Genomic DNA, 18,664 nt, shown 5'->3' on the forward strand with positions numbered 1-18,664 from the left:
TGTATTCAGCCAAAATTGCTGCCATAAAGGCTGCTAGTCCAGCAACTGCTCAAATCTTACAGCACTTGTTGAGCGGTGGTGAGGTTTGGGCAAAAGAGACCATCGAATCCGTTGACTCTGTTCGTGGAACATCTCTGTGTTCGGAGGAGTCATCTTTGGCGATAAAATCAAAACTTGGTTTAAGTAAACCCAAATATGGAGAGCTGGCTCGATTCACTAAGAAGCATCTAGGTATGACAGTTTAATTAACGTATATATAAAAAAAAACTTAGTAGAACAATTTTTTGTTTAAAATAGGTCAAGTTTCTAAATCTTTGATCAATTTTAGAGAGGACTCTGCTACAGGTTTTACGCACTACAACCAGACTGGCTTTTTAAAAGAGGATGATTCTCTTCTCTCCGAGCATTTTATGAGCCTGTTGTTAGTATCCAAAAGAGGAGAGGATATTTGGCGGAACCCGAAACCCCAGTCAGATTCGTTCTGCAGAATACGCTCTATTAATTGGACTAAAGAGACCAACTCGCTTACCAAGTCTATGTTTGAGCAGTTTTTTGCAGAGGTTGATTCCTTGAATCTGGATCACAAACATATTCATTTCAAATGCTCACTAGCGCCATCTAGCGAGAGAATTCCGGATTGTTCCTTGACCTCCTTATCAACTATGCCGTAGAAATCATCCGTCTAAAAAGTCAGGATCTTGAGAAACAGCAGTACAAACATATTAACTTCAAATGCTCACTAGCGTCACCTAGCGGAGGAATTCCGAATTGTTCTGTCCATCATCCAATAGTCATGGACCTCCTGATCAACTTTGCCGAAGAAATCATCCGTCTAAATAGTCAGGATCTTAAGATACAGCAGCGCAAACATATTCACTTCGAATGCTCACTAGTGTCGCCTAGCGGAAGAATTCTGAATTGTTCTGTCCATCATCCAACAGTCCTTGACCTCCTGATCAACTTTGCCGAAGAAATCATCCGTCTAAATAGTCAGGGTCTTGAGATACAGCAGCACAAATATATTCACTTTCAATGCTCACTAGCGCCACCTAGTGGAGGAATTCTGGATTGTTCTGTCTATCATCCAACAGTCCTTGACCTCCTGATCAACTTTGCCGAAGAAATCATCCGTCTAAATAGTCAGGATCTGGAGATACAGCAGCACAAATATATTCACTTTCAATAATCACTAGCGCCGCCTAGCGGAAGAATTTCGAATTGTTCTGTCCATCATGCAACAGTCCTTGACCTTCTGATCAACTTTGCGCAAGAAATCATCCGTCTAAACAGTCAGGATTTTGAGATACATCAGCGCAAACATAAACACTTCGAATGCTCACTAGCGCCACCTAGCGGAAGAATTCCGAATTTTTCTGTCTATCATCCAACAGTCCTTGACCTCCTGATCAACTTTGTCGAAGAAATCATCCGTCTATATCATCGGTATCTTGAGATACAGCATTCAAATCATGCAAAATAGGAGATTTTAGGGCAAAACTGTGAAAAACCCCAACTTACCCTATCGTGCCCAAGATGAAACCCACTCCAATCGATTCCTGAGACTTTTTTCTATAAGAATGACTATTTTTTAGTCTCTTGTTCCAGCGAGCACCGAAGTTATTGAATTTTAACACATTGTTTCGATTTTGTCCCCAGTGTGGCGTTGGTTGAACCACCGACAAACCGACATGAATAACCATAGAAAACCAATAAAATTTCTGACCAAATATGCTAGCCCCCATTAGTTTCGGACATGACGACTATACACAAGAATTGATTAAGAATTACTACAGTTGTTTGTTCCACTCATATTTTATATCTTACATTCTAGTACTTCAGCTACACTTCAAGAGAATACTTACCACCGACAAATCGACAAAGTACCATCAAATTTCTGATCAAAGTACAAAACTGACTGTTACGTTACCGCGAGGCAATTAATTTAAAACAAAAAACCATAAGATAACCACATAGTTGCATCTCGTTTGCATAGCCCTCCCCAAGCTGACGTTGATACCAAGGTCAAGAATATGAAATGAAAAGTAGGGCAAAAGGAGCGAGAGCATAATCTAACTGCAGTATTTACTTAGGAACGTTTCTGCGTTCAAGTGGGATAAACACGCCCACGCATGGCATGCTTGCGCATCTAGGTTAAGTTTAGCTTTCCCTCTCTGTTTATCCTTAACGAAGGATATAATTAAAATGTTTAAACGTTACAAATGTCACATTCTTATTTGTAGAGCCATATCAGATCTGAGTTACAAAAATAAATAAACTTACAAGATATCTGAGAAATCCCAGATCTGAGAGGGCATAGTATATAAGGTCTAAACAACACAAATTTACCCTTTCAAGGGCGATCGGAATCCTAGCTAATTAGAATAGGCAAATTAGGTATTGAAAGGGATATGATAAACCCTTGACAAATCATGTAAAAGTTTTACATAATTATAAGTTGCTAACGTAGCCGTAAGATCACTTTGTACAATTTTGTTGAATAAAATTAAGTTTCGTAGGTTACTCCAGATTCTTCTCTTTTTGAATCCGAAAGAACTTTCGGCCTAGAAGTGAAAACTTCTCTCCTTAACTGGAGAAAAAAGTAGCTCCTAGAATCGAGAAACAGTGTCTGACCTAGTAAGCGAAAGACTCTCCCTAACCGGAGAAGAAAGTAGCTTTTGGCGGCGACACTGACATCCGCCGCCGTGTTCGCGAAAAATGTGTATTCTAGCCACGAACACGCATACAAATTGTGTGAGTTGTTCGTGTCTAATCTATTCCTGGCAAATTATTTTTATCTAGATAACAAATTTATATGGTTTTGACAGATGGGATCGCTGCACATTTGAATCCGCCGTTATGGATTCTCGATCAAGAGTTGAGCTTAAGTTTCATGTCGGTTTGTCGGTGTACTTACGCCTAGCTTATCGTTCTCTTTTTCTCTCTACACATGCTCTGCCATACATTCTTATGTGAGCATAAGTGACTGTCGTAGCTTACGTTCCTATGACCTAGTTGTGGGCTTCTGGTGTGGTGGCATGAGGAAGTAAGTAAGTTTACTGGTAAGCACATTGTGTGCTTGGAAGTAGGTTTTGGAAACGATGACCAAACATCGTTGTTTAAAGTTAAGCAGAAAGGAGTGTAGGAAATGGAAGTTTAAAGGTACACCACACAAAGCACACCACTGACATCTGGCTCCATGTTCACGGGAACTATTTAGCTAAGCCATGAACCTGTCTGATCTATTCTGTACGAATTATTTTTATCTAGATAAAAAACTGTTCGGATCAGGGATGGAAAATCATTTACATTCATTTAGTGCATTCATTTACATTAATTTGCCTCTAACTTTTTTCATCAACAGAATACCGTAAGATGATCTATGTAGCTTTTGTAGCTTTTGATATTAACTACAACTTTTGTTAATAACTAAAATCTGAATCTCTTATGCATGACGAAATAGAGCTGGCAGAACATGTTATTGTTTTTCAGTGAATGCAATTTACATTCACTGAAAAACAATGGTGGGTTCTTATCGCTCAGGTTCATCATGCATAAGAGAGTTGTTAACAAAAGATGTAGCTAATATCAAAGCCTACAAAAGCTTCGAACACTATTTTACTGAATTCTGTTGATGAAAAAAGTTAGAGGCAAATGAATGTAAAGGAATGCACGAAATGAATGTAAATGATTTTCCATCCCTGGTTCGGATCACTGCACATTTAAATCGGTCGTTTACGATTTTCGGGCATAAGTCAAAATTAAGTGTCATGTCGGTTTGCCGATGGTTGAACACCGACGCAACATCCGCCAGATTCGCAATGTCTCCTCAATCGTCGTTTGAGCGGCTTCGAAATTTGCTGCAAGTTCGGTGAGCTTCTCCCAACGTTCATGCACTTCCCGGTACGATGGGTTCCGGGTGTGGAGCGATTGCGCAACGGACAGCTCCCACTTTATTTTCGCGAACATAACCTTTCGCTTCGACAAAAACTTTTGCATATCCGACGGATCCATTCGCCGGCTCGAAGGACTAAAAACTATGTACGAACCGAAACGAAAAGTCGAGACGAACCTGGACCACAAATTGATACCCGAGCACACGTTTTTCGGAACGGTGGAATTTTCTACAGGTTGCGACGAATAAATATGTAGACAAACTTGTCTTAACGTGTTTATATTTCGACTGTTTTGTTCGTTTTATCTTCGCTTTGCGCCAGCAAGGTTAGTTGGTATTGTAGGTACGCTGCTCGGAAGGTAGGGATGTCGTCACAAAATCCTCAAACAAAAACGAAAACAAATTCGACTGAATTCTGAGCATCGGCCGAGTAATTATCTAATTGTGAAGATTGGAAATGAATCATCTGAGCCCTTCACCAGCTTATCAGGCGTACCTCAGGGCAGTAACTTGGGTCCTCTGTTGTTTACTATATTCATCAATGAACTATCTAAGGCATATGCCCACAGGTTGCTGATGATGTCAAAATTTACATGGTGGTCAATAGTCTTCAGCATGCTTGGCATACACAGTTTTGCTTGTAAGCTACGGCTTACTTGCCAGCCTATAGCTGGCCCGATTTCACCCCGGCGGGGCGGTCTCGAGCAAGGGTACTTCCCCCAAAGACGTTCGGATTTGGGTGGGACAAAACAACAAAAGGAAATGCAATTTTAGACGTCTATTCGCTACTTATCTTTGCCCTCTCCTCCTCGCTGTTGCTGTTGCTGCTCTTCGGTGGGGCCCTTCGACGACGGTATGGCGGCGGTTCTGCTGCTACAAAGCACGGACTGTGCTGAGCGGTTTGCTTATTCGGCTGCTTAGCAGCTGTCCTTGACACTTAGCGGGGGGATGAGCTGGGCTCGTCTGTTGGAACCCCCCCGGCGACGTTGGTGACGAATCACCGGATTGCCTACTCGCCGTAGGCAACCCCGGCAGACACCGCAGTGTTTCTGCCCAGGCGAACTCACCTCTGGTATCGCCTGCTTCGTCCTGCTTGACGATTAACTGCGGTGGCGAGACTGGCTCTATTGGCTGAGCCACCGCAGTCAGGACGGCGAGTGTCTACCGGATCCTTTTTGGTTAGCCGGGGAAGCGATTAGCTCCTTAGTATTTAGCTTCCCACAATGGCGATCCGACACTCTGTTGCACTCAACAACACTAATTTTCGCAGCCACGGGGCCGGCTTTCACTCGCGGTGCACTGGGAAGATGCGTACTGGCACTCGCGTCGCGGCTGGGCAAACTTTTCCCAGGTAAAGTCCGTTTTCTCGGGACTAAGAAAAAAAACGTCTCCGAACGAAAAACCCGCGTAGACTCCACCGTGGCTCGAACTGTTCTCTTCTTTCACAACGTCACAAAACAAAACAAAAACCGCCATCGTTCTCCTGCAACCGCGCTCGACTTTTTATGTTGTTTATGGGATTCGCCTTCTTTTGCAGCGGGAGGAGAAACGGGACCTAATTTTATTTGAGACGCGATACATTCTAAAACGATATTTTTTTTCCTATCTAACTAAACTAATGACAACAAAAAATGAATAAAATAACGCGCAAAATTTACAAGTTAAAATTATTCACGAAGGCATAGTGGTGAGTATGTCGCCGGCCGTGCAATGACAACAAAAACAAAGCATAACAAACACGGCACACACTCGTGTAAAATACGGCAATATTACACTCGGCGGCAAAACTACACAAAACGGGATAAATTGTAACACGCAGGTTACATGCTCACGAAATGTCATTTGCTAATCACTTCGCACAGAGTTGACGAAACATAGTTCTGTTTGAAGCAGTCGATAGAATAGAGTTTAAGCTTCTTATAGATACGTAAAAAAGGATATTTTAATTCTAGTAATCAACTGTCTTTGACTTTGCGTTGCAAAAATGAAGTGAGAAATGCTCGCTGCACATCTCGGACTTTACGTGTAATAATTCATTGGTGTTGATTCAAATGATAAGATTTACCTACTTTATGCATGTCTACAGTAAACTATGATCCTAATCTATCAATTACTTTAAATAACACTATATTTCAACAACTGAGTGAAAAGTTATTAACAAATGAGTAGTTGGTGTGTTCAACTGTGCATGCCAAGCATGGTCTTCAGGACTGCCTAGGATTACAACAGTTAATCGATCGTTTCGCTGAATGGTGTACTTCAAACATGCTTACATTGAAGTAAGCGTGATTACCTCTCACCCCAGCAGGCCTGGGTTCAATCCCAGTCGGTGCCGCCGGGATGTTCTGAGGCATAACATCTCTGATCACGCCTTCCTTCGGATGGGAAGTAAAGCCGTTGGTCCCCGGTTCATTAGTTGATGGGTCGATAGGTAGGGTCCAGGTGTGGGAGCTGCCTTCCTGGCACGTCGGTAGTATTGGTGCTCAGCACGGAAAACAAGATCGGCGGAAAAATCAAACCAAAGGAAATGCTTACATTGAGCATTCATAAGTGCAACGTCATATCACAGACAAACAGACATAACACTCGCAAGTTGTTCATCGAACAAGCATTTAACGGTCAATTCAAAAGCATCGTAGTTGGTAGTACCGCCACCTGTGGCACGCATAGTCAATTCCCTTACGTTTGACATTTACACACTACCGCCATCTGTTCAGCGTACTACCCACCACAGTGTACTCAACAGATGGCGGTAATGTTTTTTTTTCTTTGGTTTGTTTTTTCCGTCGATCTTGTTTTCCGTGCTGAGCACCAGTGCTACCGACGTGCCAGGAATGCAGCTCCCACACATGGACCCTACCTATCGACCCATCAACTCATGAACCGGGGGGTAATGTTTTAGCGACGATGTTTTACATTGAGAAATATTCAATATGTTATGTCTGTTTGTCTGTGGTCATATCGTTCCACAGCAAACTGAAGCCGATTATACATGACTATAACATCGCCGACCAGCCTCTTGAGCGTGTTCATCCAGTACGGGATTTGGGCGTTACATTACAACGACATTATCTCTAGAGCCGAGCCAATCGGCAGCTTGGATTCATATTCAAAATAACCAACGAATTCCGTGACCAACACTGTCTTCGTTCGCTATACTGCGCGATCGGTCCATGAATCCAATGCTGTAGTTTGGTGCCCGTATCAGTCAACGTGGATTGTTAGGATTGAAGCAATCCAAAGAAAGTTCGTAAGATATGCCCTTCGTGACCTTCCGTGGCGAGATCCCCTCCAGCTACCACATAACGAAGACCGTTGTGGACTGCTGGGTGTTGAAACTCTGGACAAAAGAAGAAGCACTGCTCAAGCAGTTTTTGTGGCAAACATCCTGTTGGGAGATAGGGATTCATCGGAGATCATCGCGGAGCTGAATGCTTACGTATCGGAACGAAAGGCGCAAAATATCATGACACTCACTCGACACTCGTCAACGCATCAATCGACTATCTCACAGGCAAAACGTAACACTCGCTGCTGATGATGTTAAGCACAACGAAAACAGTGAAGACTTCTGCAGAACGATGATGAGAAAAAGCGAAACGACAGGAGAAAACGAAAACAATGCCTACCCATTCCAAGTTCGGCTCAGCACGCGCGACTGTGTGAGTTACAAACAGAGCTGGCAAAATGAAACGGAAGGTGTTGGGCTCACTCACCAACACACTCACATAAGCAAGCAAAGCAGCAACTGCTTCAAAACGAGCACAGATGAGTGTCGTGGTTGTCAGGAAAGACCAGATCGGTGATGGATCACCACCCAAGACGACATTCACTAGTTGCTTTTTACTTCTTTCGTCAATTTGATGGATGGTCATGGAGAGTGCTTCGACAAGCACATTGATAGGATACTACCATCAGCTGTTTGACGATCGTGATTGTGATAGGTCACAACTCTGGGTGCAATGACATCAATTGAACTACGATTAAACGCCTCAATGATTCAATGAAATTGGTGAGTAACTGTCCAATTTCTATAACATGCATTTTTTTTCTCCCGGTGACTTCATCTTTCTGACGAGGACTTGGCCTGGCACCTGACGACCGCATGCCCATTTCGTCTATTTTTTGTATGATTCGCTTTTCAATATGTTGTGTGAAAAGATATGGGGTTTCTGCGCCTGCTGTAGCTGGTTCATTCAGGCTTTTCCCCATCGAAACTTCATTAAGACTGTTAGTCAAATGATTATACAAGGTGGCTGAATAAAACGGCCCCCATTAAAATTCTCAATATTTCATTTATTCCGAAAGTAAGTTTTGCAAAAATTGATCGTAATATTCGAGAGTCAGTGTAAATTTATTCAGCATCAGCTTATCGAAAATGGGAGCCTTTTGCTCGAATAATCTTCGTCAAACGATCAGCAACCCTGGAGCAGCTGGCTCGCACGATTTCTTCAGAAACATCGTCCCAGGCTCTTTGTATAGCAACTATAAGAGCGTCGTTATTGCTTCATGGCTTAGCATTAGTCGGCCTTTCTACGATGCCCCACATCGCGAAATCTAGTGGGTTAATATGCGGAGAAGAAGGATGCCACATTTCCTTCGACCAAAAAGAATCGAAGTTCTGTTTGACACCACGCTTGAACGCGTTTGGCTGCGTGGGCAGGTGCCGAATCTTGGGAGAAGCAAATCGCTGTGCCTGTGAACTCCGACTGGACCGAAGGGGACGACTCTATCTACGATGCAGAAAAGATTGTGTTTTGCTGTGGCTAAATGCACGCAGGCTGAGTAGATAAAAGGATGATTTATGTCGATTTTGAAGATTTCCTGCAAAAAGATGATGCACGATGCAAGTAGATGCGAGAAATAAAAGATGATTTTTCGAAGATTGATTCGCTAGTGTGAGATTTTTTGAGCATCTAGAATTGAGATTTAGATGTGTCGTTCCCCTCGGACTGGACCCACGGCAACCGGATCATCATCGAATCTGGTTTTTGCGCTCTGTAGACGAATTTGTTGTCGGGATCAGTCGAACTCCGATGCTTGCATAGCAATCTGTCATTTTTAATAACATAGACAGAGCAAAGTTAAAGCGTCTTTATTGAACGGTAGCTTGGGTAAAAGAGAACAATTCATAATTAGATGAAGGCTAGGCCTACCACGATCTTAATATCTAGATTGTTAGGTTGCTATGCAACGCATCGGTCGGTTGTCATTCAACAATTTTGACGGTTACATTTGCGGCTGACGTCAAATAACTTCTCATCCGAATAAATCACCACAACGTCAGGGTTATCCGCGAGCCACTTCTTCAAGATTTTGCTTCTTTCCAGCCGCTTCTTCTTTGCTACTTCTGAGAGAAGTTGACGTTGTTGCACTTTAGAAGGCTAGAGGTCAAGATCCTTTTTAACCACGGTTTGCATCGTCGTACGCGACACCTGATAGTCCTTGGTCCATTTGATTCATATACCTTACCGGATTCCGACGAATTTTGTTGGCCACCGCCTTTCCCAAGCAACCAAAAGTTCGGATAAAAGCCCTTTTTTGGCTTAATCAGCTAATCGAAGGATTATGAAGAGAGTTCTATCATAGAGGTAACTCTAAGACTAGAAGATCCTGAAATAACGGGCTCAACTTTTTGGCTCAGTTCTGGTACTCTCTTCGGCCCCAAGCTAATCGATTCACCCCTCGAAACATAAGAAAAACCAATAACCCCTCATTTTATCTGTCAAACTTTCATAGCGAATCAAAACAAACATTGCGTAGTAATAGAATTTCGACTAGAATGAGGTTCGTTAATCGTTTGCATGGGACCAATAAGCTAGTCAAGTAGTGAGCCAATTTAAAATCGTTAGTTTCGTATTGATTGTTGGTTCTATTCAGCTTACTTTTTAAGTAATTAACCGAACATCCAAGTTCACATTCGATGTTTAAGCTTCTAACAGAATGCTGTTTCACTTTTAAAAAGAACTTGAAAGTTCACAAAAGGTTCGTTTAACCGTTGGAGGGAATGCTATTCAGCCTAAAAAGAAAACTTGAATGAAATCAACAAACCAAAATAGAAAACAAATATTTCTATTTTTTTGCTGCTTACCACATTCTCTTACATGTTTTTAAATTACATACCACAAGTTTCAAACTCGAGTCCTCCTCTTTGAAACCAAAATACAAACCACTGCTCTATGCGAACGAAGTGGAATATCATATGATGTTACTTGATGTGTTGATTTCATTAATAAAAATGGTTTTCAGAGTACCCAAATCTACTTTCAAGTTCCGTAAGAACTATTTTTGAACTTCAAAGTCTCTAATTAGTTCATGTAGAACCTTATCTGAACTTGAAAGTTGCTAAAAAGTGCATACGAAACTTATTGTGAACTTGCACCGTTCGACATTTGACAGCTGGTTTTGTTTTCCGCAGAAGTTTTCAGTAAACTCGAAAAGTACGAAACAATTTGACTTAAGTGTAGTAAATTTACCTGTTTTGAGACTTGTTTTATTCAGCAAATTGTAACCAGTGGTGTGTCTATCTGTCTAAGATTGTTGAGATTGTCGCGATTCGATTGTGTTTCGATTTAAATGTTATGAATGCCAGGAAAGGATTCAAATATTAGTGCCAACACCGCCCACCACCCACTGGACAGCACGCAACCACTCCACGAAGTTCCGCTACTCACAGCCAGATGCCGCTGACAGCAGGATTGGGAGGCCATCGGGAGGTGGTGTAAAAGGGGCCATGATGGGGCGAAATTGGGCTGAAGAAAAATGGATTAACGATCGAGAGCGCAAGGAAATCACCCGCCATCGTTGCTAGCTAATTGCCTGGCAAAAGTTAAAAGTGGTAGTCGAAAACCAAGCTAGACAAATCCAAATCGAATGTGATATACATCAAAGTGAATGATTGTTATTCGAGTTAAAGTTAGTAGCCTGCACGAGTCTTGAGGCGCGAAACTCGATCAGTAGTGGAGGAGGAGCCAACCTACTGAAATATCCAGGTAAAAACCCCTTCAAGCCAAAACCCGAATTGCCCTCATCATTAACCGCCATCATGGTATCCTATTGTGCCCACAGGACCCCGTAGTTTACCGTTTACCGTTATCATTATCTACGGCGCGAACCAGCCGCGTTTACTAGTCCGTGTTCATCGCCATTGTGGATCGGCCTTGAGCGTCGTGGACACGTTATACAGTTCGCGAACGGCTCGGCAAACGGTACCGTGGGAGCACCCGTAGGAGAAGAGGAGAGTGAAGGGTTAAGAGGTGAATCGACTGGGCAACCCACAGTCGAAACCGAGGGACGAAGAACAGAAGCAAAGGAAAGGAGAAAGTGAAGGTGAAGGTGTAGCGGAACGGAGGAGAAGGGGGCCCCCATCGACAACGGAAGACGAAGGAAGAACTACCGAAGGTTAAGGTAGGAGATAACCGATAAGAAAGTGGGAAAGTTAGGGAAATAAACGAGACCTGTGTGTGAGAGTTCATCGGGGTGTGTAAAGAGTATTTGAGTGTTTCCTTGGCCGCGATAGTCACACGTGTATGCCGACCCTGAGGCAGTGTAGAGGGGGGTCTCATTAATGCTGGGCAGGGAGTACCCCAATTGTTACACTTGGCGCCCAACTGAAAATTTGCGTAGACTATCAGTGTTCGGGTACACTTGAATACCGATTGCGTGTCTTTGCAGAAGTCTCTGGGAAAACATCCAGACTTCGCGAACAAACTTGACCAAAACACACAAAACAGGTAACCGGGTTGATGAAAGAAAATTCAATAGAATTTGTTTATTAAGAGGGGTCTTGGATGTCAGTTAATGGTCTTAATAGCTACCAACAATTGAGTAAAGCAAACTAAAATCGTACAAGTCTAGTTGTTGGAGTATTTTCGCGGTGAATTCCGGAATCAGTAGTGTTGTGTGAATTTCAGATTGTAAAAAAAAAAACACCAAACAAACAAAAAAAAAACGTTTATTAAAACGGACTAAAACTAGGATTTTAAAATTATTTGCTTCAATAGGGAGCGTGAATAAATTTTAGAATTTCCAATTTTTTTTTTAATTAACTGCTTTCAAGCAACGAAAGTGTGCAAAAATAGAATTTTTCAATTAATTTTGATTGGCAGCTCCACTTGAGCAAAATTTAAGTTTCTTTTTGATTTTTATTTATCGATTTTCTCGTGGTTGAATGTCAATAGCAGCGATGGAGATGCTTCATATTACGGCACAGTACCATGCGATGAATCCAGGTCATCTGACCATAGATGAACTGGAACACGAACTGAAGATACGCGGTAGCACGACGGATGCTTCTCGTAGTGCATCAGAACGAACGTTGAGATGTCGCCTGAAAGAGGAAAAAGACAAATCAGATGTTGCATTTCAGTTTGTTAGTGAATCCGTAGTAGAAGAGTTGGAGGTTTGTGATGGAAAGCTGAATGGCATCAAGAACCATTTAGAAAAGCGAAGGTCGAAGAGAGCACCAGATCAGCTGTTTAAAACCAGGCTCATTCACATCCTCTTCCGAATGCATCGACTGAGAGCCAATACTAAAAAGGAGGATGAAATTAACAGTCTGGCGGTCATAGCCGGAGAGTGTGTAAAGCTGCTCAGTGTATACTTCTCGGCAAACTCACACCTTCCAGAAGTGAGAGAAGCTGAGTTGGCGATCATCAACGAGAGCTTACACCAACTTCGTAATGAGGAAGTGAACGAGAACGCTGATCATGAGCTGGAGGAAATCGTAAATGAAAACCTAGTAGAGAGGTCTACTGAGGATAGTGTTAGTGGGTTGAGAGGAAAGGAGAGTAACGAGGTGAGTGCTGTGGGTGGTAGTGAGTCTGAAAAGGTGGACAGTGAGAAGGATAGATTGGCGGATGAAATCAGACAACTGGCGTCGGTTGTGAGCCTTTTGCTTCAACGTATCACAGTGCTGGAATCTAAACAACCAGTAAGTCAGAGTCAGTCACAGGATGTCCCACTCCAAACCAACAATAGTACTCGGATTGAGGAAAGAGTTACTCAAGAGAAAAGGGTCGAAAAAACTCAACCTAAACCAGTAGATTTCTTAGACTGGATTAAGCAAAAAAACGATTCGCTAGAAACGCTGAAGAGCGCAGAAGAGAAGAAAACAGTAGCAAATAAAGAGAACGAAATTAGTGACAGAGATAGAGAGAAAAGTAGATCAATGAACAGTAGTAGTAGATTTCCAATCCATAAATGGGCAATACGTTATGACGGAATGGATAATGGGAGAAGATTGAATGAATTTTTAAAGGAGGTGGAATTCAATGCTAGGTCAGAAGGTTTTTCAGGAGCTGAATTATTTCAGGGTGCTCACCATTTGTTCACACAGAAGGCGAGATCCTGGTTCATGGAGGTTAGTACGGAATTGAATACGTGGGATGAACTGGTAGAGGAATTGAAGAAAGAATTTCTACCTGTGGACATCGATTACGTGTACGAACGGCAAGCTAATAACCGAAAGCAAGGTTCCAGGGAGAAGTTCCAGGATTTTTACTTGGACATGGTCCGGATTTTTCGCTGCATGTCGATTCCATGGGATGAAAAACGGAAGTTTGACGTCCTATTCCGCAATACTCGGGACGACTGCCGTATTGCAATGCTGGCTGCGAACGTCGATTCAATACCTAAAATGAAAGATTTTGGTAAGCGGTTCGATTCGATAAACTGGCACATGTACCAGAAGAAAGACGTGAGGTTTTCAAGGAAAGAGGTAGTGCAGATCGATGAGGTTAGACAGTCGTTCCAAGACCATCGAGACAGGTACCAGAACAGAAACCAGAATAGAGGAGATTCCAATCGCCAGTTTGAACCAGGCGAAAATCAGCTATATCAGAAGCGTAACTGGAAACAACAACAAGAGAAGGAAAATCAGAACAACCAGAAGTACACAAATTTCATCAAACCGAAAACGAAGCCGGACAATACACAACAACTGAGGAGAACAGATCCTGGTCCCAGTGGAACTAGTGCCCTAAAGAGGATCGTTAATGCGTACATTCCGGTGAGGAAGAATGTATGCTACAATTGCCATGAAGGTGGGCATGACTTTAGGGACTGTACCAGGGAACGGAAAATGTTCTGCGAACGTTGTGGATTCCCGGGCTTTCTAACGAAGGATTGTCCTTATTGCCAGTCAAAAAATGGGCCGAAGACTGCCTAGAGAGGCAAGACAGTCTTCAAAACAACTCCACAAGACCTCACATAGAGCCAGCAGTTCCAGAGACTCTCGAACAGCTAGGCTATTCACGAGTGAGTGGAGATACAGCCGAGGAGTTAGAGATAGCCACAATGCTCGTGACACTCAGCGATGACCCAAGACCATTCGTGAGGGTGGAAATATGGGGAATTTCTCTCATAGGACTGTTAGACAGTGGTGCAGCCAGAACAGTGTTAGGAATAGGTGGTAGGAAGCTAGTGAGTTCTCTAAATTTGAAATTGAGATCCACGAATGTTAATTTAAAGACAGCAGGAGGACAAAATTTAGATGTCGTAGGGACCACCGACATTCCAATAACATTCAACGGAGAAACTAAACTCTTACCGGTCTTGGTTGCTCCCAACCTAAATCGTCGTTGCATCTTGGGATATGACTTCTGGCAGGCCTTTGGAATTCGTCCAACAATTTCCCAGTCCATCGAAGTGATCGATGAAGCTGAAACAAAACGAAGGGAAAGCGTTAGTGAGCTGAACGATGACCAAAAACGGCAACTGGAGCAGGTGAAAAGCTTATTCTTAGCAGCGAGTCCAGGCCACTTGGGGAAAACTAGTCTCATCGAGCACAAAATCGAGATGAAAGACGAATTTTTAAATGCTGACCCAGTTCGCAAAAATCCGTACCCTTGGAGCCCAGAAATACAGAAAAAGATACATCGAGCGCTGGATAATATGGTTAGGGACGGAGTCGTCGAGCCATCCGAGTCGGATTGGGCTTTACCGGTCGTTCCCGTTGAAAAACGAGAAAGAGAAGACGTGAGACTATGTCTCGACGCGAGAAAGCTCAATGAACGAACGAAGAGGGATGCATACCCTCTCCCTCATCAAAATAGGATATTGAGTCAATTGGGTCCATTCAAGTATTTGACCACAATTGACCTTTCACAAGCCTTTCTCCAAGTACCCTTGAACTGCGAGTCCCGAAAATTTACTGCTTTTTCAGTACCAGGGAAGGGACTTTTCCAGTTCACTAGGCTGCCCTTCGGACTGGTGAATAGTCCAGCAACGCTGAGTAAGCTGATGGACAGAGTGTTGGGGCATGGAGAACTAGAACCAGCCATTTTCGTCTACCTGGATGACATTGTGGTAGCGAGCCACACGTTTGAGGAGCACGTGCAGAAGTTAAGGGATTTGGCACGAAGGTTGAAAGAGGCAAATTTATACATAAATGTAGAAAAATCGAAATTCTGCTGCTACGAATTGCCTTACCTCGGTTACATCCTTTCCGAAAAAGGATTACGGCCTAACCCTGATCGAGTCCAAGCGATTCTGGGATACGAGGCCCCGAAGTCAGTAAGGTCATTGAGAAGATTCCTCGGTATGGTAAACTATTACCGCAGGTTTATCGATAAATTCAGCGAACTCACTGCACCACTCACCGATTTGTTGAAAAATAAACCGAAGAAAGTGCAGTGGAATGAAGCAGCAGAATATGCGTTTAAAGCCATAAAGGAGAGGCTAATTACTGCCCCTGTTATGACTAATCCCGATTTCAGCGTGTCATTTTGCGTGCAGACGGATGCTAGCGATACCGCTCTCGCAGGTGTGCTCACTCAGGTTCACAATGGGGTCGAGAGAGTGATAGCTTATCACTCAGAGAAACTAAAAGGAGCCGAGCTCAATTATCATGCAGCAGAAAAGGAGGGGTTGGCTGCCCTTCGCTGTATTGAGAAGTTTCGATGCTACATCGAGGGCACTCACTTTACCCTCGTCACGGATTCATCGGCACTCTCTTTCATAATGAGAGCCAAATGGAGATCCTCATCGCGTTTGAGCCGATGGAGCATTACGCTGCAACAGTTTGATATGGAGGTCAAACACCGTAAAGGAAAAGAAAACATTGTCCCTGATGCACTATCCCGGTCCATTGAGGCACTTGAGGTTGTAGAGGCAGACAAATGGTACCAAAACCTATTCAAAGCCGTGGAAAATGATCCCGAAAAGTACGTCGACTTCCGGATCGAAGATGGGAAATTGTTCAAATTTGTAGCTGCTCAATCCGATGTGCTGGACTACAGATTTGAATGGAAGGAATGCGTTCCTGAATCTGAACGTCCACGAATCATTCGGCAGGAACACGACGAAATGATGCACATTGGATTTGAGAAATGCATCGAAAAAATAAAAAGGAAGTACTATTGGCCTAGAATGAGTGCTAACGTGAAAAAATACGTTGGGAAGTGTGAGACGTGCAAGGAGAGCAAACACTCCACAACATCGACTGCGCCAGAAATGGGAAATCAACGAATCACTAGCAGACCTTTTCAGATTGTGTGCATGGACTATATACAGTCTCTACCCCGAAGCAAGCAAGGCAATGCCCACTTGTTAGTCGTCTTAGACATTTTTTCTAAGTACTGTCTACTTGCTCCGGTGAAGAAGATCTCTGCTTCGAGTCTGTGCACAATCCTCGAGGAAAGGTGGTTTCGAAGGCTGTCTGTCCCGCAGTACATTATTACAGATAACGCCACTACTTTTTTGTCAAAAGAGTTCCAAGAACTGTTAAGGAAATACGACATTCAGCACTGGGCCAATGCACGACATCGATGTCAAGCGAACCCGGCAGAACGTCTAAATAGAACAATAAATTCAATGATCCGCACGTACGTTCGCCAGGACCAGAAACTCTGGGACTCAAAAATTTCAGAAATTGAGTTTGTTCTGAATAACACCGTACATGGATCAACGAAGTTTACCCCTCATCGAGTGATCTTCGGCCATGATATGGTAACACGAGGATCAGATCATCGGAGGGAGAATGAGAACGAGCTCTCAGAAGAAGGCCGTGCGGAAAGAATGAAGGTAGTCAGCAAAAAGAACTTCGAGCTCGTGAGGGAAAATTTGAAGAGAGCCCACGAGAACACGAAAAGGCAATATGATCTACGCCACAAACGATACTCACCGACATTCACTGTCGGACAACGGGTGTTTAAAAGGAGTTTCACCTTATCAGCAGCCAACAAGGACTTCAACGCGAAGATAGGCCCACAATATAGACCGTGCGTCATCGTGGCAAAGAAGGGCAATAGTTCATACGAGGTCGCAGATCTGAACGGAAGATCGCTAGGAGTCTTCTCAGCAGCGGATCTAAAGACCTAAAATAGAAAAATATAGAAACACAGCGTGGTACCACTGATTAGTTAACGTTGATTCTTGAGTGATAGAAGGTCAATGGTGAGGAGGATAGCTGGACCGATAACATTTTCATCTGGTGCTGTTTTCCTAATCCTATTGCGAAATTCTGAATCGAGGAGAGAATCAATTGTTAAGGAGGGATAGTGTTTACTATTAACACATCCATAAATGAATGCATTCATAGAGAAAATCGTAAGAATTTATTTTAAACTCAGGCCTAAATATTAGTAGTTTGGGTTTTTTTTTATTTACATTTTGTTGGAGAATAGCTGTGACCATTTCTAAAAGCTCGGCTATGCACCTAATGCAATCAATTGACTTACAAACAATATCGTAAACAAGTTTGTGATATTGAATCGTAAGTAATTGATAATTGCAGTACAAAATATGAGAGTGTGAACGTTTGAGAAAATAGTACATGACCATTAAATGTAAAACATAATCAATAGTTTTCATAGTTTCAACAACCGTCCAATACAATGTTCGTCAAGCCAATCCATTATCACCATAGATCCAATTTTAATCACTTCACATAGCTTTTGTATACTTACCATATTGTGTGTTCACCATACCAATCATCCTCATATAAACGAATTTCCATCTAAATTCACTGGTCAAAAGGATCTTATGGAAGAAGTGACACCAAAATGATCACTGGGCCCAATTTAGACACAATGTCATCAAATTGATATTTAATTCTTCTAAAGAGCACACTTTGACCTGGACTTTAGCCAGAAATTCTTACTACTCACCACGTTGCACAATAGCCACGGAATAATAGGATTGTCAGTTTGGTTGTTCACAGTCTTTCATACGCACACACTGCTAAAACTGATAACGATTCATTAAAAAAGCCACAGTTGATCAATACTGATAATGGCTTACTCCGACATTTGAAAAACGTTTCTAAAGGTGATGAATGTTCACACCGTACTCATGAGTAAACTTTGTACATATTGTAATTATTATTCCGGAATTCTTTATATTATTGCCATGGTATATTTTAAATTTGCATGATTATAAATAATAATTTGTTAAGTAAGTAGTTTGGTTTTTAGAATATTAGATTAGTTTGATTTGTGATTATTTTATTTCGTTTTGCTTAAATGTTGGTCCCGAAAATAAGACAGTGTAAATGGGTTCGCTGGAGACCGGAATCGCAAGATGCTGATGGTCAGTAGGAGGTTTTAACCTTGAAACTGAGTAGAGTTGGTTTACCAACGATGATAACTTATGACCCCGACCCAAATTATTCACTGTTAAATAAAACGCTACTCTTTCCCTAGCTAACATCCGTGATTCGATACTTTTGAACAAGTTTGAGGTTTTAATTCATTAGTTTGTGTTAAAAACAAAGTGTGTGAGTAAGTTTCGTTTTGCTTGGGAAAATGCTGGTTCAGAGGTACGCGTCACAAT

The 18,664-nt window shown here is 42.5% G+C and overlaps 1 protein-coding gene across 1 annotated transcript; it reads right to left on the reverse strand.

Annotated features, from left to right (window-relative positions):
* Positions 1-11,883: 11,883 nt before the first annotated feature.
* On the reverse strand, positions 11,884-18,139 carry LOC135713356 (uncharacterized). The gene is made up of 5 exons (XM_065236464.1): positions 17,800-18,139; positions 17,016-17,208; positions 14,442-14,552; positions 13,315-13,524; positions 11,884-12,221 (listed from the first exon to the last, which is right to left on the reverse strand). Exons 1-4 carry the CDS (start codon positions 17,800-17,802, stop codon positions 13,391-13,393), a joined length of 441 nt encoding a protein of 146 aa, XP_065092536.1. The 5' UTR covers positions 17,803-18,139; the 3' UTR covers positions 11,884-12,221; positions 13,315-13,390.
* Positions 18,140-18,664: the final 525 nt, after the last annotated feature.

The sequence above is a fragment of the Ochlerotatus camptorhynchus genome, unplaced genomic scaffold, assembly GCF_037179485.1.
Source record: "Ochlerotatus camptorhynchus isolate MF236.1 unplaced genomic scaffold, CSIRO-AGI_Acam_v1.1 ptg000550l, whole genome shotgun sequence".
Lineage (NCBI taxonomy): Eukaryota > Metazoa > Arthropoda > Insecta > Diptera > Culicidae > Ochlerotatus > Ochlerotatus camptorhynchus.

Coding starts and splice junctions, on each gene's coding strand:
- LOC135713356 (XM_065236464.1), bottom strand. Junction 14,553..17,015: donor TTGTCCGACAGTGAATGTCG/GTGAGTATCGTT, acceptor GTTTTGTTTCAG/CTTCATCGATCACTTCGATG. Junction 13,525..14,441: donor GTTGGGAGCAACCAAGACCG/GTAAGAGTTTAG, acceptor CTTTCATTTTAG/GTATTGAATCGACGTTCGCA.